The sequence below is a fragment of the Microtus pennsylvanicus genome, chromosome 14 (genome assembly GCF_037038515.1).
Source record: "Microtus pennsylvanicus isolate mMicPen1 chromosome 14, mMicPen1.hap1, whole genome shotgun sequence".
In the NCBI taxonomy this organism is placed as follows: Eukaryota; Metazoa; Chordata; class Mammalia; order Rodentia; family Cricetidae; genus Microtus; species Microtus pennsylvanicus.
The window spans coordinates 15180789-15204731 of NC_134592.1; the positions used below are offsets into that span (position 1 = coordinate 15180789).

The following is a 23943-nucleotide window of genomic DNA, read 5'->3' on the forward strand; positions in this document are numbered from 1 at the left end:
AAAAATGTAATGTATAATTAAGAAATATAGGTTAATAGATAATCATCTATAATAGTCAAGTGTGCAGTCATGTTAGTTAGATTTTCTAGATATATAGAAATGTATTTCAGATGGATAGGCATTCTTCAAATCTTTCAAAGACTACAGAATATGACATTTAAGATGTTTTAAGAACTTAGGACTTTTCATAACAATGAGATACATCTGCTCCTGGCAGCACCAATCTACTTCAAGAGGATGATGGGCATTGAAGAGGCTTCTTACAGAGTTTGTTAGCCATTTGGGCAAGAAACTGCTCTTTCCTGGCCTGCTTAATAGACTGGACATGCAAAACCCACAGAGAAATGACTGCTGAACTTGCTTAAAGGTGAGATGGTCCTGTAGGGTTCCTGCTTCATGAAAGAGTCTGCTAGACATTCTGCAGGACAACTGCCAATATAGGTGGAACTGTCTTTGAAATTTCCTGCTTCATGGAAAAGTTTGTTGGATACTATGGGCCTGTAGGCTGAAGATAGATGCCCCAACAGTACAGAAGAACTTTGGATGACTGTCCAGGCAGTGAGAAGTCTCTATCAATTCTGGAGTTTTGGAAGTTGCTTACAGTGCACTTTCTGTTTATTTAGGTAATATTATATATTTCTGGAGTCTTTGATGGAGTTGAAGAATTAGTTATAATTATAGCTTTCCTTAGTTATGATAAAAGGTAAAGTAGATATAAATATTGTAACAATAATTCTTACTTGATACCTGTTTGTTATATGTAATTTTACTATGTTAAAGTTAAAACATTCCTTTTTTATTTAAACAGGAAAGGGGAAGTGATATGGGATTTCCCTCTGTATGTTGTGATTACCATTAATGAATAAAGAAACTGCCTTGGCCTGTTGATAGGGCAGAACTTAGGTAGGCAGGGAAAACCAAATGGCATGCTGAGAGAAAGGAGGCAGAATCAGACAGAAGCCGGTTAGAATCTTTGCCAGTGAGCCACTGCGACGTGGCAATATACAGATTAATATAAATGGGTTAAAATAATTTAAGAGTTAGCCAATAAGAAGCAAGAGCTAATGTTCCAAGCAGTGTTTTAAATAATACAGTTTCTGTGTGATTATTTAGGGGCTAAGTGGCTGGGAACAACCAAGCGGCCTCCTGCAACAGAGGACATGAGAACAGGGATGCTAGAGAAATCTTGAGGCCTATGAGGAATTCAGATTTTTACTACAAGGGATGTGGGAAGGCCCTGAAAGGACTTAAGCCAGGAAAATAAAAGAGACACTATTCTATTCTAAAGGATCACATTGCCTATTGTATAGAGAGGAATGAAGGCCATGAAGGAAAGCAGTGGGAAATGAGTTAGGAGACAATAGCGGGTTTGCCAGATAGGAGGTATTGATCCTTGACCCAAAAGTCACTATAGAAATGGTAGGCATAAGAAGGTGGTGGTATATGTTACATCTTAGAGGAGATTATAGTTGCCAGATGGAACTAATGATGCTCAGTTAAGGTTTAATTTCTGAGAACAGCAAGAGACCATTTTACAGCATGATTATGTCCTGTACGATGCAAGAGATGAGACTCCATGTTCCCAATTCTCCCTGAGCAAGCCCCTTTCACTGAGTGACTCTGACATCCCTGTACTAGGAGGAATGCATATTTCCCCTTGGTTTTGGTTCAGTCATGCAATTTTCTTTCCCTGACAAGTGTTTACAGGCATTTTATGATGGTCCTGGTAAGACATTATAGTCAAGGTAAGATGTTATAGTCAAGTTAAACCTAGTGCTGCCTAGGATGGGAGAACCACAAATGAAGAATTGCCTTGATCAGAGTGACTTATAGGCATGCCTGTGGATCATTTTCTTGGATGCTAATTAATATACAAGGACCCAGACCACTATGGCAGTAGATCCCTAGGCAGGTTGGTTTAGGCTGTATGAGAAAGCTAGCCAAACATGAACCAGAGGGAGAGCAAGCCAACAAGCAGCATTCCCCTGTGGTTTCTGCTTCAGTTCCTGTCCCAACTTCCATCAGTCATAAATTGTGACTTGGAAGTATAAGCTAAATTAACCCTTTCCTTTCCCAGGTTGATTTTGGCCATAATATCTTCTTATTGCAACAACATGAAGCAAAACTACTTAATCTTTTATAAATGTTTGTACAATTGATCTTGCTCTCTGTGGCTATATAACAATAAGAATATCCCTATACTTTGTAGAATACATAGAAGGTTGGCAAGCAAGAGAAACAGAGCTTGGCTGCCCATCCAAGCTGGGTCTAGCTTAGTTCATCTTTAGATGTCCAAGACCCTCAGATAAAAGTATTGCTGTATGCTGGTGACTGTTGTGACATGACATTAGTACAGCAATGGGTACTAATAGTTGTCTCAGTAGATAAGATCACCAAGAAAGTAGGTGTCCCCAGAGGTGGGGAGAAGAGCAGGAATGCACTCCCTTGGGGAAATGAGGAAGAACCAACAGGAGAGACTGAGACTTAGTGATCAACGAATAGAAAAGGAAAGCCACTTTAAGTAGAAGTCATCAATTATGTTAAATATTGTAGCTATGCCAGAGGAGAAGCTTCAACAGTGACCATTGGATTTAGCAGTGAAGGTCCTTGGTGATTTTGAAAAATACAGTTTTGTTGTTGTAGTAGGGAAAAATGGAAGAAAAATATTCCAGAAGAAAACTGGAGAGAGAGAGCAATTGTTGAATGCCTGAGGTGGTTTGATTGACAAATGTCCCATTGGCTCATGTATTTGATCACTTGGTCCCCAGTCAGTGGTGCTGTTTGGGGTGGGGTGGAGCCTTGATGGAGGAAGTGTGTCCTTATGGCTTTGAGGTTTTATAGCCTGGCTCCATGCCCTGTGCCCTTTCTCTCTGATTGCTGACTATAGATAAAATATGATCGGCCAGCTTCCTGCTGCCATTCCCATGCCATGCCTTCCCCACCATGATGGACTCTAACCCTCTGGAACCATGAGGCAGAATAAACTCTTTCTTCCTTTAGTAGCTTTGGGTCATAGTATTGTTATCACAGCAACGGAAAGCAAACCAAAACTGCCTTTATGAGCCTCTTTTTATTTTTAAGTAAAGAACAGAATAAGATTGTGTCTGTGCGCTCAAGTCAGAAGTTCTTTAAAAGAAACCATGGAGGGCAGAGGGTGGAGAATGTTCTTGTATCCTGGGGTAGATAAGAGAAATGGGATCTTGGCAGGAAACCACGTGGTTGAATGTAAATGTCAGAGGAGAAGGCAGGTGTGGCTGGGAAGCGTATAAATGAAGCAGAAAATTCCTTATGATCGTGTCAGTCAGGAAGAGGTCTTGACATTTGAGGAGAAAAGCAACTATGAAATAGCCAAGTAGGAGAATGAAGTGTGGATCTGGAAAATACTGTATAATTGGTGGGTAACTTCCCAGTTACGGGTTGTCACCATGAGTTTAAAATGAAATATCCTACGTTACACATTTTTATCTAGACATATTCATCTGATTGGGGCATATGCTTGTGCACAGAGAGCTTGATTTCACGAAGGATGTATACACTCAAGAATGTTTGGGAAAGGACGCCCAAGAGGATAGTCTTGAATTTAAGGTGAGAAGGAGAAAAGACAGGAAGTGGGAGATACTAAGGGACAGTAGGATCAATAAGTCCTGTGAGAAAGAGAAGAACTGGTAATCAAAGAACAGTGGACATCATTGAAATCTCAGGAAGGCTGGGGTTGTTGGTAATAAGTCTGTGATACAATTACAGCAATTAGTGGCTGAGTTAATCTCGAGGATGGAAAGGTACTGGAGAAGGCCAGTTCGAGAAACTGAGACGCCTGGGCCTCAAAAGACATTAACACATATTACTGGAACAGCAAGAATTAAGAACAGAACAGAACAGAACATGGGTGCTGATGGGGCCAAGAGTCAGGGAGTACTAATGAACAATGGGACTGTGTGTGTGATGGGCTGATAACAGCAGAATCAGAACCATGGGTCTTAGAGATAAGGAAATTATGGCCTCGGGGCATGGTGTGTGTAAACAGCCCCTAATCCGTGCCCCCAGCCCAGTGGCACATGGGCTTTCTGGAAGCTGCATCCTCAGGAAGTGCCAGGCTTCCATTAGGTTAGGAAGGTGATGGAAATAAGAGCTAGACAGAGAAAGACAGACAACGGGTTTTGCTAAGAGGAACCCAGGAATTTCTGAGGGTGTGGAGGGAGGTAGCATGAGAATTTTTCAGAATTTACAGCAGTCTAGTGAAACAGAAGAAGAGCATCCCAGCCTGCAGTGCGTGGGTCTTGTCACAGTGACTGACGCCAGCAGAGAGGTGGCCCTATCCTCTGGGCAATGAGCAAGTGAGAATATCAGTGGAGAGGATTCGGAAGAGGGCGTGTCTGGGCCTTTCTCACTCCCCTCTAGTAAAAGCAGAAAGCCTGACCCAGACACTGATTGTACGGGCCCCTCCTCCTTCTTGCTCCCAGTAGGGAAAGATCTGTATGTTTGTGGGAAGTGGAGGGCTAAAGAGCCAACTGACAGGGTAATTATCAAAAGTTAAACAATCATCTTCATATACTTTTCTCTTGTTCTGGGATCAAATGTATGACTACAAAAAAGAAAACCAGTTCTTCACTGGTATCTTGGGGAACAATTAAATATATGGGAAAATGAAGAAGCTAAAACGTATACATATACTAATATATCCTTTGAGTTACATTACAGCCTATTTATAATAAATGCCTATCATATACAACTCATTAGTCTCTTACCCTCCTATCATATACAGTTTCTGGATCAATTCTGTCCTGCACTCAAATGCAGCAATTTCCCCAGTCCCAAACAAGATAAAGATGTCCAAGTTTCCCTCAAACCCTTCTTAGTTGGTTAAGCTTTCCTGATGAGCTAAGACTCCACCCTGCCCAGATACACCATGACCGGCTCCGAACATGCTAACGCTCACTCAGCATTTTTCAGTGTCTTTGAGGCAAACTGTTGTGTTCTATGGCTAGGAAAGAGCTAGAAACCCCTACAGATGTCAGGGAAGTGCAGGGGTCTGGGTATTTCTCTAAGCAGTTTCTCTGGAGTGGGAGAGTGGGGGAAGCTGGACTAGGATGAGGCAGAAGGTCCAACATTGCCTTGGCCAGCTTGTGCCACCTGGGGAAGGAGCACGACCTAAGAATTCACAGGCTGGACTCGTGGTCACCTCCACGGTCTTTGCCAGTTCTCAATGGTCTCTGGTTTCCAAGCAGACTGAAATAATTGTAGTTTTTCTCACGTTCTTTAATCACTGCCATGATTCAGATGAGGAGGAGGAAGCACCTCCATCAGGGTTAATGTGACAGGAGACTTGTTTGGCATGAGTGAGGTGACCAACAGAAGGCCAATTTTTATGCAACATCTTCTAAAAATTGTGCCTCAAAGAAAACACAGCAAGTGACACTTAAGACAGGAAACGCAGCAGGTGGCGTCTGTGGGTCAGAGTCCAGATTGTACCTGGAAACTGTGCTGACCAATCTACCTAACCCCTAAATGATTATTCAACAGTTCATTTACTCTGCACTTGGACTACATAGTTCACTAACATAAACAGAGTGTGATGGCTGATTTTGGTCGCAGCTTTACATTACCTACCTAAGAAGAGGAAGTGGCAATTACATGCCAATGGAGGAACTGCCTCCATCAGATTAGCCCGTGGGCATGCCTATAGGCATTTCCCTAATTACTAATTGTTGTAGGAGGACTCAGTCCACTATGGGCACTGCAAACCAGAAGAAGGCAGGCCTGGGCTATTTAAGAAAGGTAGCTAAGCCTGGAAGCAAGCCAGTAATTTAGTAAGCTCCTCTCCATGGTCTCTGCTTCAGTTCTTGCCTCCTGATGCCTACCTTGAATTGTTGCCCCGACTTCCCCCAATGATGGATTGTGACCTGGAAGTATAAAGTGAAATAAGCCCTTTCCTCCCCAAGTTGTTTTCAGACAGTGTTTAATCACAGAAACAAAAAGCAAATTATAACAAGAGAGGGGAAAAAATGAAAGCAAAAACATAATTCAAAATTAATTATTTCTGCTGCTTTAGGGAAAGCCAAAGTTACTTTTGAAATACCTAGGTATCAATTATCCATTGCCCACAACAGTCAAAGATTGATGGTAAAACTAGAAACAACAAACACGAAACACTGATGGAGTCAATACAGCCATATCAGAATCCAGTGCCCTGTGGTGACCAGGATGGATTCTGAGTGGTTAAGAAGCGGTTATAATGTCAGCCCCGACATTATAAGATTTCCAGTTTGGTGCATAGTTTGTGTCAAAACCCTACCAAGTAAGATGCACAAACCTGAAGGTCCGAAAGAAGAGAGACAGGCTTACCTGGGTCCTTCTGGTCACCCAGTTTGTCTAGAATGTTGAAGGAGATGTCGAGGTACTCTCTCTGGATAGCGCTGACGGCAATCTTCCTTTGTTTCCTCTGTCTGGGGACGATCTGAATCTTAAACTCTGATTCCTCAGCCCCATCCTCCTCTGCCTTCCTTTCAGGGTTCTGTTCTGTATCAGACTCAGTGCTTGAGTTGGGCTTCTCGCTTTCTATTGGACTCTCAGCATCTTCAGGAACTTTGAGGAGCACAGTTTTGGCCCCTGATGTGGGTGTCTGGCCTGCCTTCTCTCCAGCCGTGCCAAGGTCAGGGTTGTAGTCCACTGACATCTCGGGGACCGCAGGTGACTTCTGGAGGTGGTCTCGCTTCTGCTTTAGTGTTAGCGGACTGCCAGAGGCAAACTCTCTCAGCTCCTGTGACTTCGACAGCTCTTCAGAGTCGGTGAGCTCGTCCAGAGCTGTGATGGTCGAGTCGTCATTGCTCGCTGACTGGTGATTTCCTGAGTCCTTAGAGGAAAAGTCTTTGGAACAGTCCTCCACACTGACCTGCACAAGAGGAGTCGTGCTTAAGCTAAGGACAGAGGGCTGGCTGGGGATGGAGGGTGAGGAGGCAGCATTTTTACCCGAGGAACCATCATTCCCCTGGTTCATCATCTCATCTTCTTCATCACTTTCTACTATTCTGAGAGGCGGGAGAGGCTCAAATACAAGAGAGTCACTGTCAGATGTTGAGAGTATAGAGTGTTTCTCTGGTCCAGACGTTGAATCTGAGGACAAATCTATGAGATCAAAATCCTCTTTAGGGGCGGGCTTTCCCGGGGAGTCAACTCTCACTTCAAACGTCTCCATACAGTTCAACCTAACTTCTGGTATCACGGGCCTTCGTGTTTCTTGAAAACCTTCAGTCGCCGGATTCTTGGGGATTTCAGTACTGTCCGGCCTCGTAGCAGAATTCTGTCTAGAGCGTCCGTGGTGGTCATTTTGCCGTTGTGCAATATAAGCAGCTTGGGCAGGAGGCTTATCTATGTCACAGCGATCTATGCAGGACTTCCTACGATGCTCATCTAATGTAAACAAGAGGGAGTCTGCATTCCCTATATCAAGAGATTTTTGTTTAAAAGAGCGCAGCTTTTTTTTCTGAATGCTTTCTTCTCTCACACAGTGCAGAACGCTGTCTTGTAACGCACCAGTTTCTCTATATTCGGCCAGTTCTATTTCACCTGATCAAAACAGAAAGAGCTAGTACTATGTCCCTCTGAGAGTTTACCATTTTCCCCTCATACTTGGGTACACAATTGGCACAAATTGTAATTACAATCCCAGCTCTACCAGAAGGGAAACATTTTCTGGCCATGTTTTTGTAAGATTCGTTCTGATTTTAAGAATTGGGAAACTTGGGTATGAAAGAAACCCAAGTAGTGGCTTAAGATTGGATTTCCAAAAATCAAGCTTGGAGGTAGCTCCTCAGCTCTGATAGTCATTAGACATAAGAGAGGGATTTTTTTTTGTTTGGTTTTGCTGGTTGGTTTTGTTTATTTTGTTTTGGTTTTTGGCTGAGGTAAGTCTAGGAACGTGTATTCAAATCGTGTGAAAGAGAAGCAAACATTTTGCAACAAATTAAATCAAGCAATGGCCCTTGAAGACAATCATGACATTAATGACATATCTGTCAACTCACGTATATATATAGATAAATGCGTGTATATATATACTGTTTGTGCATACATATATATAAAAATCAATAATATCAAAATATATGGTAACATAATAAAATTAAGATTTCACCCCAAACAAACAGTAGAGTACAACATTTCTGCATAAAATTACTAAGAGGAAAAATTCATACTTCTCTGAACATTCATTTCAACCGGCTGGTATTTCACCATTTTGCTGCCGCCTATCCTTTTCAATCTTGCAAAAAAAGTTTGAGACTCTTTATTGCAGGGTCCAGTAGGTGTATCATGAATATCAGATTCATCAAAAACACTATCTTCTTCTAATTGGGGAGAGAAAGCCAAAATTACACTTAGGAGGTTACTCTCTCTTAGGCTGTGTCTACACAAGCATTCAGTGAAAGCATTCTAGGGCGGTCTAAGTGGTTTCAGCAACAGCAGAATTTAGCTGTGGGTCTGTACTCCATCCAGATAATTCAGATCAGAACCAAGCAACCTGTTACAAAGCTCCCCAACACCTTCTGAATGACAGCGGGCAGCACTATGAGAAACATCTCAGTGGTTCAAAAGAGCCTTCCCTGGGGAATGTGCCCATTATACTTAAAACCAAACGACATGCAGATGCCAGAACTCTCTCCAGGAGTCTGGACATTGCTCAAGCTTGCCTGTGATTTTCAGGCTAATTTGACAAGGAGGACATTGATGTGAGTGGAGTTTGATCCTTCTAAGATACATTTGCCTTCTTGGGATCTGGGAACTGGCATAGACACAGCCTAACAGTACATGCACCTTATGCTCCGTGAATGCAAAATACTGTACTCTACATTTGGTAATGAAACACACAACACACAGAAAAAGCTTAGAGAAGCCACTGGTCATCTCAGAAGCTCCACGGATGATTATGGACTGAAAGAGTAAACAAAGGAAAAATAAAACAGAAAATCACATTTCTTCCTATTGTAAGAAGGCTCTTCTTTGAAACATTTATTGCATAACTGTAATAGATTTTATGGATCCCAAGGGGGAAAAAACCTTTGGCTCTTGTCATCCTGGATTCCACAGACAAGATGATTGCTTATTGCCCACTAAGCTTGCTTATAGGTCCTTTCTTCTGAGCAGCCTACTTGGCTGCTCTTGAGTCAAAACAATCCAAGTAACATATAAATGAAGAAAGAGCCATCCTGCTACAAAACCTCAAGTTTACTACATCCCAACGTTTCCTCCCTCATCCTTTCGAAAGGACAAGGCACATGTAACCAGTGATAGAGACCCGTGAAATGCACTTCACAGCACAGTAAATGAAACTGCCTGCTCTCTGAGGTGAGCATCCCTGCAACTGTAATGTTTGGGCTTTATGGATCCCTGCGGTGACAGGACGCCATCCCACCATGATGATGATGGTGAATCTAGATTTCTTGAGTCTGGGAAAATGTCAGTCCTAACGATTAAAGACCAGTATAATCCTGATGCGTGAGAGTCTATTGGTTAATGGAATCCTAAGCAGTAAACATTAGTTGATGTCACCACAGCGATCTTTGGATTCAAATAAAAAACATTAACAATCAGAATGGATGCAAACCGCCATGTGAGTATACACAAAGATAAGACATCCTATCAAATTCCCATGTTTTGGGGGAAATGCATCAAAATGACCTTCTTTCTTTTTTTAAAAAAATCTTTTAAAAATTAATTTTCTAAGCAAATGTCAATAGTGACTTGCATTTCATAATTTTGAAATAACTCCAAAAAATGTATTGTGTCGCATGATAGCGATGGGAGGACCATGAGCTGTCCCTTCTACCTAGGAAGTGATCTGGGCTTGGCCCTGTCCAGACACTGAGCACACTGAAAACACCATAACTTAAATGAGTCTATGAAAATTTCCAGATACCTAAGCTGATGAACACCACACTCTTCAAGAAGGATTTGAACAGTTCCAGAGTGTTAGCTGGTCCTCCATGTCATCTGACGCCAGCCAAGCACCATGGTCCTCAGAGTAACAAACAGTGGATCACTGGCCACTAGCCCAGTGCCTTCCTCCAGTCACCCTACCAATTCAGACCCATCTAACACTACAGGGTCAAAAGGCACTTGGCTTTCTCCTAAGATCAATTCAATGATGTCACCATTTTTGATTTCTAGTTATACTGTGACATTTATCAAAGATACAAACCTTGGCTCTCCATCTTTTACTTGTAATTTCACTCAATTTAGTATTTCGTTCTACTGCTGCCTTTGAGGAAAAGTTATCAATGAAAAAGCCATCAACATTGAAAATAATTTAAACTTCTACACAAAAGGCTCTTCATTTCCACCGCCTTCAATCATTCATACTGAATAATGAGGCTTGGGAAAGGCACTTCAGAAAATTGAGACTGAATTCAAAATCTGTGAGCATGAAGTTCAAGGGCAAACGAGGGACACTCAAATGATGATGCCACTGACTACCAACCCAGACAGGTCACGGCCCAAAGGCAAGATGTTTCCGGCATGTAATAGGAGGTTATAATAGCCCATTAATCAGATGGGAAAAATAGCATCCCCAATATTACTATTATTTTGAGTTTCAGAAGTATGCCAACTGATTCTCCTGCACACTCAGTACAAAAGTAAAAGCAACAACATTCCTGAGATAGTTGAAAAATTAACCAACTAGGAAATGATGGTTTTGGCTTCATTAGAACATATGGTGGTCACTGGGTGGTGGTGGCGCACACCTTTAATCCCAGTACTCAGGAGGCAGAAGAAAACAGATTTCTATGAGTTTGAGGCCAGCCTGGTCTACAAGAGCTAGTTCCAGGACAAAAAAGAATGTATGGGGGTGCTCCTCTACCTCCTTGGACAATGTAAAGACTGCTGTCTGGAAGCACATCATGTATCCCAGCTAAATTCAGGACAGAATTCTGTCTTGAGAAGTACCTTTTTCTTTCTCGCTGTATCTGCTTATGTTGCTGTTGTCACTGTACAAAGGTCCTGCCGTGGCATGGGGCTTGCAGCTATGGTATTGCGCATTGAGTGTATTGACTGTTATGTGAATCAGGTGCAGAAGGATCTTGCTGACATCACAGTCTCGGTATGGATACTGTGCAAAGGGGAGAAAACACAAGTGGTTATTCCAAAGGGTAAATCTTCCCAGGGATCTTACTGGGTAGTTTTCTTATACTTCTCATGCACTAGAAAAAAACGCACATACAAGTAACAACACAGGTTCTGATCATAAGCTTGTTTTACAGGGTCCTGGTCTCTCCGTGCATCAAACCACTGGCAGCAGCATGGGCTAGATCCCAGTGGATGCCTTAAAGAGCACTGATAACGTTACCTATAAATATAATTTTAAATATCACCTTTGTTTTCTAAATAGTCAAGACTTACATAAAATATGAGACTCTGAGCATAGAAATCACTGGTTGTTTTAAAGAACATTTGAAACCCTGTACTGCATTCCTTCCTGTTCTTTTCCATTCTCATAACTTCACCTCGCAACACGGATTGCATCTCTTCTGAAGGTCTAACTGTCATCCCGTGGAATCCTCATCCGCTAGGGACCCTCCTAGCATCTTTGTGCTGTCTACGACGACCTTCCATCCCAGCAGAGGGAGCACAGTCACTCACCTTGTAAAGGATGACGAGCAAGGCCTTCAACCACATCTGCCTGATGTGAGGCTTTAAGGACCAGAGGGAGCAGCGAGGTGGCTGTTGGAAATAATGCCGTAGTTGAGGACAAGAGCAGTATTTGAGCACCTGGACCACGAGGGGGAGAAGGTGTTTGCCCAAGTTAATGTTATAGTCCATAACCTGAAATAGAAGAATATTAGTAACTGAAAGAAAACTATAAATATTAAGAAGAAAAAGGAAAAATTTGAGCCATCACAGAACACACAGAGGCACCTCACAAAATATCAATATGAACAGACAGTATACACAAAGGGGAAATGCCCAATCTCACAATAAATTTTAACACTTACAAACTGATAGTTTTTACCTAATCATCTATTTCATTATGTGTTAAAAATAAAATTGTATGTATTAAAATACCTATCATAACAACTAACTAAGACTAGGCTAGTCTGGGTGGAGACAAAACATTAACCATACAGAGAAATGAGATTGCCTGGTCACATCTGGCAGGGGTAAACAGCCGTATAATCTTCTAGAACAAAAAGTTAGCAAAATTCAAAAGTAGGAGAAAGTATATATCCTTTTTATCATGGCAACCAAGGGGATCTGAAGAACACAATCATTCAAGTGTTCCAAAATGTATGGGTAAAGGCATTCAGCACATGCCCCAAACTGAAAGTTATTCCTTCATTCAGCCATTAATTAAATATTATTTGTGCCAGGCATGGTGGCTCACACCTGCAGTTCCAGCACTCAGAAGGTTGAGACAGAAGGAATGTGAAGCCAGCCTGTTCTATATAGTGAATACTGGGTTACAGTGTGACATCCTGTATAAACAAGCAAAATAAGTAAAATAAATAAAACATTATTTGTATAAAAGTATACTTAAATGGGCAATAATGTACTCTCATACCTATGATAAAAACTTTATAATTATTAATTTTGTTTTTAAAAGTTATATGTATATCAGTATACATAATGTTATATATTTATAAACATTATATTAACATGTATATTAAAAAATTAATTTTTTGGAGACAGTTCTCATGTAGACCAAGCTAGCCTGCAGTTCATTATCCTTCTACTTTTGCCTTCTAAGGGCTGGGACTACAGGCATAGTGCGATATTATCCACTTTATATATACAATTCTTTTGTTTGCTTGTTTTGCAAAACAGGGTTCCTCTGTGTAGCCCTGGCCCTGGAACTCACTCTGTAGCCCTGGCTAGTGTCTCAAACTCAGAGATCCACATGTCTCTGCCTCTTACGTGCTGGAATTAAAGGTGTGCACTGCCATGCACGGTTACACAGTTTTACAAAAAAAAAAATGTGTCAGGCCAGTGAGATGGCTCATTCAGTGAAGGTGCTTGCTGCCAAGCCTGATGACCTGAGTTCAAACCTTGAAAACCACATGGTAGCACAAGAGAACCAACTTAGAAAGTTGCTCTCTGACCTTCACACGGCCCACAAAGATAGAGAGATGAATGTAAAAAAGGTTGTCAAGGAAAGCTTTAAAAAATATGCGGTGTAGTTACAAACAAACTGACTGGGAGAAGATATTCACCAATCCCGCAACAGACAAAGGTCTGATCTCCAAAATATATAGAGAACTCAAGAAACTAGACTTTAAAATGCTAATTAACCCAATTAAAAAATGGGGCATTGAACTGAACAGAGAATTCTCAACAGAAGAAGTTCAAATGGCCAAAAGACACTTAAGGTCATGCTCAACCTCCTTAGCAATCAGGGAAATGCAAATCAAAACAACTTTGAGATATCATCTTACACCTGTCAGAATGGCTAAAGTCAAAAACACCAAGGATAGCCTTTGCTGGAGAGGCTGTGGAGGAAGGGGTACCCTCATCCATTGCTGGTGGGAATGCAATCTTGTGCAACCACTGTGGAAGTCAGTGTTTCGGTTTCTCAGGAAATTCAGGAACAACCTACCCCTGGACCCAGCAATACCACTCTTGGGAATATACCCAAGAGATGCTCTATCATATGACAAAAGCATTTGTTCAACTATGTTCATAGCAGTATTATTTGTAATAGCCAGAACCTGGAAACAACCTAGATGCCCTTCAATGGAAGAATGGATGAAGAAAGTATGGAATATATACACACTAGAATACTACGCTGCGGTAAAAAACAATGACTTCTCGAATTTTGCATGCAAATGGATGGAAATAGAAAACACTACACTGAGTGAGGTATCCCAGACCCAAAAAGATGAACATGGGATGTACTCACTCATTATTGGTTTCTAGCCATAAATAAGGGTCACGGAGTCTACAATAGGTGAACCTAAAGAAGCTAAGTAAGAAGGTGAACCCAAGGAAAAACATATAGTTATCCTCTTGACTAAGGGAAGTAGACAAAATTGCCGGGGAGAAAATTGGGATCTTGGGGGTGGGGTGGGGTGGGGGTAAGAGGAGATGGGGAGAGAAAAGGTAGAAGGGAAGGAGGGGGGGGACTTGGGGAAACAGGAGGATTGGGATAAAGGAAGGTTGGATAGGGGAGCACGGAACCACAATTCTTAGTTAAGGGAGCCACTTTAGGGTGGGCAGGAGACTTGACCCTAGAGGGGCTCCCAGGTGCCCAAGCTGAGGTCCCCAGTTAGTTCCTTGGGCAGCTGAGGATAGGGAACCTGAAATGACCCTATCCTAGAGCAATACTGACGAATATCTTGCATATCATCATAGAACCTTCATCTGGTGATGGATGGAGATAGAGACAGAGACCCACACTGGAGCACTGGACTGAGCTCCCAAGGTCCCAACGAGGAGCAGAAGGAGGGAGAACATGAGCAAAGAAGTCGGGACCACGAGGGGTGCACCCACCCACTGAGACAGTGGAGCTGATCTACTGGGAGCTCACGAGGGCCAGCTGGACTGTTACCGAAAAAGCATGGGATAAAACTGGACTCTCTGAACATGGCGAACAATGAGGGCTGATGAGACGCCAAGGACAATGGCACGGGGTTTTGATCCTACTTAATGTGCTGGCTTGGTGGGAGCCTAGCCAGTTTGGATGTTCACCTTCCTAGATATGGACGGAGGGGGGAGGACCTAGGACTTACCACAGGGCAGGGAACCCTGACTGCTCTTTGGACTGGAGAGGGAGGGGAAAAGGAGTGGGGGGAGGGGGAGAAGGGTGGGAGGAGGGGGAGGAAAATGGGAGGCTGGGAGGAGGCAGAAACTTGTTTTTTTTTCCTTTTCTCAATAAAAAAGAAAAGAAAAAAAAAGAAATTGAAGAAAAGACAAACAAAAAATTGGGAAAAAAAAATCAATAATCTCCTTAAAGAAAACAAGAAAAAGCAATCAAACAGGTAAAGGCAACAGTTCAAGACTTGAAAATTGAAATAGAGACAATAAATAAAGCACAAACCAGCTGGGCGGTGGTGGCGCAAGCCTTTAATCCCAGCATTCGGGAGGCAGAGGCAGGTGGATCTCTCTGAGTTCGAAGCCAGCCTGGTCTACAAGAGCTAGTTCCAGAACAGGAACCAAAAGCTACGGAGAAACCCTGTCTCGAAAATAAATAAATAAATAAAAAAGAAAGAAAGAAAGAAAGAAAGAAAGAAAGAAAGAAAGAAAGAAAGAGAAGAAAGCACAAACCGAGGGAAATGGAAAATCTGGGGAAGTGAACAGGAACTACAGATTTCATACAAGGAACTACTCTTCCATATAAGAGATGGAAGATAGAATCTCAGGTGTTGAAGATATGATGGAGGAAACAAATTTATCCATGAAAGAAAATGTTAAATCCAATAAATTCCTAGCACAAAACAACTAGTAAATCTGGGATACCATGAAAAGACCAAACCTAAGAATACTAGAAATAGAAGTAGGAGAAGAAATTCAGCTCAAAGGTTCAGAAAACATATTCAACAAAATCGTAGAAAACTTTCTCAATATAAAAGAAGGACATGCCTATAAAGGTACAAGAAGTTTTATAACATAAAATAGGCTGGACCAAAAAAATTCTTTTACCACATAATAATCAAAACACTAGATATACAGAATAAAGAAAGAACATTAAGAGCTACAAAGGAAAAAGGCCAAGTGGCATATAACAGTAAACCTATCAGAATTACACCCAACTCCTCAGTGGAAACTCTAAAAGCTAGACAGTCCTGGACAGATGTTTTGCAGACATTAAGAGACCACAGGTGCCAGCCCAGACTACTGTACCCAGCATCAGCATACCTCAACACAGCATTCTGACAATGGACAGGTCAGCCAGACAGAAACTTAATAGAGAAATAAGGAAAAGTTTCAATCACCATAGATGGAGAAAACAAGATAGTCCATGACAAAACTAGATTTAAACAATACTTAGCCACAAATCCAGCCCCACTAAAAGTACTAGAAGGAAAACTCCAACCCAAGAAAGCTGGCTACATCCACAAAAACACAAGCAATAGATGATCTCACACCAGCGAACGCAAAGGGAGACACACACATTACCACCACTACCATAAAAAAACAAAAAATAACAAGAATTAACAATCACAGTCAATAGTACCTCTTAATATCAATGGACCCAATTCACCTATAAAAAGACACAGGCTAAGAGAATGGATAAGAAAACAGGATCCATCCAACTGATGCATACAAAAAACACACCTCAATTTCAAAGACAGACATCACCTCAGAGTAAAGGGTTGGGAAAAGATTTTCCAACCAAAAAACCTAAGAAGCAAGTTTCCCCATCACCCATCCTAATACCTAACAAAATAGACTTCAAACTAAAGTTAATCAAAAGAGATGGAGAAGGATACTTCATATTCATCAAAGGGAAAATCCATAAAGATGAAGTCTCAATTCTGAACATCTATGCCCCACATACAAGGGCATCCATATTTGTGAAAGAAATATTACTAAAGCTTAAACCACGCATCAAACCTCACACATAAACAATAGGAAACTTGAATACCTCATTCTTACCAAAGGACAGGTCAGTCAGACAGAAACTTAACAGAGAAACAAGGAAACTAACAGATGTTATGATTCAAATGGACTTAATAGACATCTACAGAACATTTCAACCAAACACAAAATAATATACCTACTTGTCAGCACCTCTTGGAACCTTCTCTAGAACTGACCACATACTTGGTCGATCATAAAGCAAATCTCAACAGACAGAAAAAAGTTGGAATAATCCCTTGTATCTTATCAGAACACCATGGGTTAAAGTTAAAGTTCAACAACACAAAATACAGAAAGCCTACAAACTCATGGAAAAGGAACAGTTCTCAGCTGAATCACCACTGGGTCAAAGAAGAAATAAAGAAATTAAATACTTCTTAGGATTCAATGAAAATGAATCCACAACATACCCAAATGTATGGGACACTACGAAAGCTGTGCTAAGAGGGAGCTTCATAGCATGTAGCACCTACATAAAGAACCTGGAGAAATCCCATACTTAACAGCACACCTGAAAGTTCTAGAACAAAAAGAAGCAAATTTACTCCAGGAGGAGTAAATGGCAGGAAATAAACTCCGGGCTGAAATCAATAAATTAAAAACCAAGAGACTAATACAAATCAATGAATCAATGAAACAAAGAGCTGGTTCTTTGAGAAAATCAACAAGATAAACAAACCCTTATCCAAACTAATCAAAAGGCAGAGAGAGAATATCCAAATTAACAGAATCTGAAATGAAAAGGGGGACATAACAACAGACACTGAGAAAATTCTGAGACTCATCAGGTCATACTTCAAATATTTGTACTCCACAAAACTGGAAAATCTAAAAAAACTGGCAATTTTGTGGATAGGTACCACATACCAAAATTAAATCAAGACCAGATAAACAAATTAAACAGACCTATTACCCCTAAGGAAATATAAACAAGCTTTAAAAGTCCCCCCCAAAAAAACAGGGCCAGATAGTTTCAGTGTAGAATTCTATCAAAATTTCAAAGATGCTATAATATAAATATTCCTCAAATTGTTCCAAACAACAAAAACAGATGGAACATAGCAAAATTCTTTTATGAGATCACAGTTACAATGATACCCAAACTGCACAAAGATATAATAAAGAAAGAGAATTACAGACCAATCTCTCTCATGAACATTGATGCAAAAATATTCAATAAAATACTGGCAAACTAAATCCAAGAACACATCAATATAAATTATCAATATAAATGATCAAATAGGCTTCATCCTAGAAATGCAGGGATGGTTCAACATACAAAAATCAATCAAAGTAATCTACCATATAAACAAACTGAAAGAAAAAGCACATGATCATCTCATTAAATGCTTAAAAGGCCTTTGACAAAATCCAACACCCCTTCTTGATAAAGGTTCTGGGTAGATCAAGGATACAAGGAGCATACCTAAACATAATATAAAGCAATATACAGCAAGCGAACAGTCAACATCAAATTAAATGGAGAGAAACTCAAAGCAATTCCACAAAAACCAGGAACAAAAGAAGGCTGTCCATGCTGTCCATATCTACAATATAGTACTCAAAGTTTTAGCTAGAGCAATAAAGCAACAAAAGGAGATCAAGGAATACAAATTGGAAAGGAGTAAGTCAAACTTTTGCTTTTTGCAGATGATACGATGATAATGCGGCTGGATACAAGATTAACTCAAAAACATGAGTACCCCTCTATATACAAATGATAAATGAGTTGAGAAAGAAATCAGAGAAACAACACCCTTTATGATAGCCACAAATAATATAAAATATCTTGAAGTAACTCTAATCAAACAAGTGAAAGGCCTGTATGACAAAAACATTATGTCTTCGAAGAAAGAAACTGAAGACAATATTAGAAAATGGAAAGATCTCCCATGTTCGTGGATTGGTAAGATTAACATAGTAAAAATGGCAATCTTACCAAAAGCAATCTACAGATTCAACACAATCCCCATCAAAATTCCAACACAATTCTTCACAGACCTTGAAAGAGCAATACTCAACTTTATATCAAAAAACAAAAACCCCAGGATAGCTAAAACAATACTGTATAATAAAGGGAACTTCAAGAAATATCTCCATTCCTGACTTTAAGCTGTACTATAGAACTATAGTAATAAAAACAGCATGGTAGCGGCATAAAAACAGACAGGTGGATCAATGAAATCGAATTAAAGACCCACACACCTATGAACATCTGACTTTTGACAAAGAAGCCAAAATTATACAATAAAAAAAGAAAATTGTGCAGGCATAACTGGATGTTGGCATGTAGAAGAATGCAAATAGTTCCCTATCTATTGCCTTGCACAAAATTCAAGACCAAGTGAATCAAAGACCTCAACATGAAATCTAGTTACACTGAACCTGGTAGAAGAAAAAGTGGGAAGTAGTCTTGAATTCATGGGCACAGGAGACCACTTCCTACATATAACCCCAGTAGCACAGACACTGAGATTAACAACTAATAAGTGGGACCTCCTGAAACTGAGAAGTTTCTGTAAGGCAAAGGACACTGTCAATAAGACAATATAGCAAACTACAAAATAGGAAAACATCTTAACCAATCCCACATCTGACAGAGGACTGATCTCCAAAATATATAAAGAAATCAAGAAACTAGACATCAAAATGCCAAATAATTCAATTTAAAATGGAGTCTAGATTTAAACAGAGAATTCTCAACAGAAGAATCTCAAATGGTCAAGAAACACTTAAAGAATTGTTCAACATCCTTAGCTAACAGGGAAATGCAAATAAAAATGACTCTGAGATACCATCTTACATCTCTCAGAATGGCTAAGATAAAAATGCTAATGACACCCTATGTAGGAAAGGATGTGAAGTAAGGGGAACACTCCTCTGCTGGTGGGAGTGCAAACTTGTACAACTGCTATGGAAATCAGTATGGCGGTTTCAGAAAACTGAGAATCAATCTACTTGAAGACCCATCAATACCACTCTTGGGCATACATCCAAAGGATGCTCAATCATATCACAAGGACACATGCTCAACTATATTCATAGCAGCACTATTCATAATAGTCAGAACCTGGAAATAACCTAGATGCCTGTCAACTGAAAAATAGCTAAAGAAAATGTGGTACATTTACACAGCTTAAATCAAACAGTGACATCATGAAATTTTCAGGCAAATGGATGGAACTAGAAAAAAATCATCCTGAGTGAGGTAACCCAGACCCATAAAGACAAACATTTTTGTGCTCACTCATAAATAGATATTAGATATAAAGCAAAGGACAACCAGCCTACAATATACAGCCCCAGAGAAGCTAGATAACAAAGAGGACCCTAAGAGGGATGCATGGATTTCCCTGAGAAGGCGAAATAGATAAGATCTCCTGGAAACTGAGGCTGAGGTGGAGGGGAAGGGATTTGGGGGAAAGAAACATGAAGGATCAGGTTGTCAAGTTGGGGTTAGGGCAGGGAGGGAGAGCAAGGAATGAGATATCTTGGTAGAGGAAGTGATGCCAGGAGAACTCCCAGGAATCCACAAGGATGACCCCAGCTAAGATTCCTAGCAATAGTGGAGAGGGTGCCTAAACTGGCCTTCGCCGATAATGGTGACTACCCTAACTGTTCGCAGAGAGTCTTCATCCAGTAACTGATGGAAGCAGATGCAGAGATCCACAGCCAAGCATTGGGCCAAACTCCATAAGTCCAGTTGACAAAAGAGAGGAAGGATTGTATGAGCAAGAGAGGGGGTCAAGATCATGACCAGGAAACCCACAGAGACAACTAACCAAGCTAATGGAAGCTCACAGACTCTGGACTGACAGCTAGGCCCTCTGCATATGGATGACAGCAGTGTAGTGTGGTCTGTTTGTGGGGACCCTAGGAGTGGGAGTAGGACATGTCCCTGGCACATGAGCTGGCTTTGGGGAACCTATTCCTCATGCAGGGATGCCTCTACCTAGCCTCAATGCAGGGGAAGGAGCTTGGTACTGCTTCAATGTGATGACATGCTGGAAAAATACTGGACACCAAATACAAAATATTATAATATAAATTTTAGACAGGTTCTCTCCTTGAATCTGGAACACACCAATTAGACAGGCTGCAAAGGCAATGAGTTCCAGGACCTTCTCTGTCTGCACTGCCCCAGCACTGGGGTCACAGATGCCCACTACCCATTTTCCTTTTTCCTTGGACCTGAAAGACTGAACTCGGATTCATATGCTTGTTCCATGGCCATCTCACTGACTGAGCTACCGTACTGCCATTGTGTTTCAATATTGTGTTAAATATATTTTACAGACATTTCCTTTACAATACAAAGCTGCTAACTCCTACTCCATCTTATTCTCCCCTTTACAGACCCCTACCTAATACTAAGTAATTTGAACAAACTTTTACACCCCACATTATCCAAGCAGAATGAAACACCTTGTTTCTATCAAAACCCACAACCAGACTCCTGAAAGCACATTACACTTACTTGGGCAATGCCTGCAATAAATGCATTAAAGCATGTTGACAGGCGCATTTTTTGGGGTGCAATCATGAAGCAGCCTTCCTGTTGGTCGTAGCCAAGTAAGACGTAGAGGTGCCTCTTGACGGTGTTGAAGGCCTTGGCGCTGCTGATGTCTGACTCCGCGCTGCTCTCGTCCTTGGCCATGAACTTCATGAGCACTGTAATCAGCTGGTGGACTGTCTGGTGGTCGATTCCAGCATCTTCTGGGAGCAAATCCTTGATGGTGTTGTCATTCTCAGGAGACTGTTGTCCTGTCAGTGTAAGGAACACAGTCAGTGTGCATTAAGCTGTCACCTGACCTTGACAAATTACCATCCTTTTTGCTTCTACTACGCATGTAAAAGTTCCATTCTACATGAGAAATTGCTTCCGAGCAGAGTGTCACTCCTGAGGTGGGAGCTACTGTCTCCATCACTGAGCAGTTACTCAGGAGTGAGACAGGAGTGGAGACAAACCTGAAGATAGCCGGCAACACTGTCCTCAGTGTCAGATAAATACCCAGCAAACTCTGCAATTCTTAATACAGTGGCCAACTTGTATCCTCAGTGAGGGAGACAGAGGAGGCTCTGCCCAGCTTGTACACCATGTCAGTAAGATTGCCAAAGCAGAAAAGGACTCGCTGGTGGAATTTTATTTAAATTATTGTCTCAACCCAGTAATATTCATGAGTCAGCTGGGGCAAAATAATATTTTTTCCAAATGTTGAGAGATTCAGCAGTGTGTAGTCTCTGAATTACAAATGGCCAATGATAAGCCTTGCAGTATGCAATGAGAGACACAGAGGCGAAGGAGAGACAGAGACATGAGCTCTCAACAACATAATAAATAAGTAAATAAATAAATAAATAAATAAATACCACCACGAGGTGAGCTGGGAGTTCACATGAAAAAAAATGTGCTCTAGTCCTTGGTTTCCTCTTCAACTCCTGGTTATACCTGAGCTGCACCCTAGCCTTCTAGCCTGCCTCACCCCCTCCTAACCTTCTAACCTGCCCCACCCCCTCCTAGCCTTCTAGTCTGCCTGCCCCCTCCACTCTTTGTGGTCAGGTTTGGTTTAGGACTTTGAGGAAGGAAGGATCTTATTTTCTCTCTTGTACTTATTTATGTTTTTTCCAAACCACTCTGCAGCCTGTCCTTTTGATAAACAACAGCAGAATTTCTAAATTCAATTTAAGTTTTTATGTAATAGGTTATTAGAGCTAGACACCAACATCCTCATCTCTTCATTCAAGGGTAAGTCCAGCAGCGTGAGGACAAGCATTGGGTGCAAACTTTTGCGAACCTAGCCTTGGTTGCATCTACTATAAGTATGCAAATTATATAAATTTTGATGTCAAAATGACACAACAGAGATCCAGGGAGTGATTTATATCCACCAATGCCTCAGTTAATTTGGCAAAATTCTATCTTTCAGGGCCGGATGAAGAGAAGTCAGATAGAAGCGCTGTTTCCTTATACTGTGGAACTGGTCTGTCTACTGGCCACTCTGCTCTAGGACAGGGAAACAGAGTAACGCTGGATCAAGAGTTACTGATCATAATTCAACAGGGCCTGCAGAGATGGTAGCAAACTTGATCAGCTACTTCCCCTGTGTCTTCAGGAAGATGTTGATCTACCCACAGGTATATGAGGAGGAAGTAGTGTTCAAGAGCAGGCAGAACCAAGTCTAAGGGCTCTAATCCAGAGGGACCTTCTGACACTCGGCATTATGACCAAGACATTAACGTTTTCGGTTTTATCAGTCTGCCCACAAAGCATGCATACGTGCAATATGCTTACATGCAACATGCCTTAGGAACTTTCCCCATTAAATTCATTTTTAAAGCACCTAAGATTTTGGTTCACACATGAATAATCCATAGCATCATTATATTGAGGCATTTATCACTAAACAATTTATGTGGAGCACCTTATTTCAATAAAAGACCAGAAAGGTCCAAATTCATTACATATTATAGTTAAACTGAATATAAGATTTGATCAAAAGCAATTCTTACGTAAATCTTTGAAAAACAAAACACACACATATAGAGAGAGAATTCTTTTTGTTTGTTTGATTGTTTTTTGAGACAGGGTTTCTCTGTATAGTTCTGAACTCACTCTGTAGACCAGGCTGCCCTCAAAATCTGATTTCTGCCTGTCTCTGCCCCCCAAATTCTGGGATTAAAGGCATGTGCCACCACTGCCCAGCAAGAGAGAACTCTTTTTAGCATTAAAAAATAGAAATTTTTTAAAAAAGCCTGTCTACTTTGTGAGGATAGAGATTTGGCTCATGAGTTAAGAGCATTTGCTGCTCTTGCAGAGGATAGGGGTTCAGTTCCTAGCATCCACCATGAGCTCACAGGCCCCTGTGCCTTCAGATCAGGGACTCTAGCTTCCTCCTCTGGCCTCTGAGGCACCTGCATGCCTGTGGTGCACATATAGACAAGCAGGTGCACACATACACATAAGTAGAAAATACAATTTTTTTCAGAAAACATTTTTTGAAAAACTACTTTCGATTTTCCTTTCTGGACTATTATTTTAGAGTTAGATTAATATTACTGCTTCAATAAAATTGGTAAAAATAAATAAAAGAAAAAGTGGAACAAGTGTGTGTGTGTGTGGATTCCATGTGGGCCCAATGTCATTATAGCAGCAGCAGGCGTCACGGCTATGGCAGGGTTTCAGCACTCAATTCCTTTTAGCTCTGGGGTGCAGGCTTTAGGAGAGCACGCATCTCTCAGGCTTGCCTGGCTCCTTCGTGTCTAGCATAGCTTGACTCCTAAATGGAAATGGGGATGATACAGCTGCTTTGATGTTAGTCCTAATAAGCTAGGGACACCGGAACAGAAAGAGTCCTGTCCCCACCTCATTCTGCCTCAAGT

The 23943-nt window shown here is 41.1% G+C and overlaps 1 protein-coding gene across 12 annotated transcripts in view; it reads right to left on the reverse strand.

Annotated features, from left to right (window-relative positions):
* Unc79 (unc-79 subunit of NALCN channel complex) overlaps positions 1-23943 on the reverse strand; it is a 242092-nt gene that overhangs the window by 68053 nt on the left and 150096 nt on the right. For 7 of the 12 annotated variants that reach the window (XM_075947625.1, XM_075947627.1, XM_075947619.1 and 4 more), the window contains 5 exons: positions 21041-21327; positions 11629-11811; positions 10936-11098; positions 8190-8339; positions 6343-7563 (listed from right to left, as the gene is read on the reverse strand). In XM_075947625.1, the coding sequence (XP_075803740.1) occupies positions 6343-7563; positions 8190-8339; positions 10936-11098; positions 11629-11811; positions 21041-21327 (2004 nt within the window). The remainder of the gene's footprint in view (positions 1-6342; positions 7564-8189; positions 8340-10935; positions 11099-11628; positions 11812-21040; positions 21328-23943) is intronic. The other 5 variants (XM_075947626.1, XM_075947624.1, XM_075947622.1 and 2 more) reach the window with 3 other exon arrangements.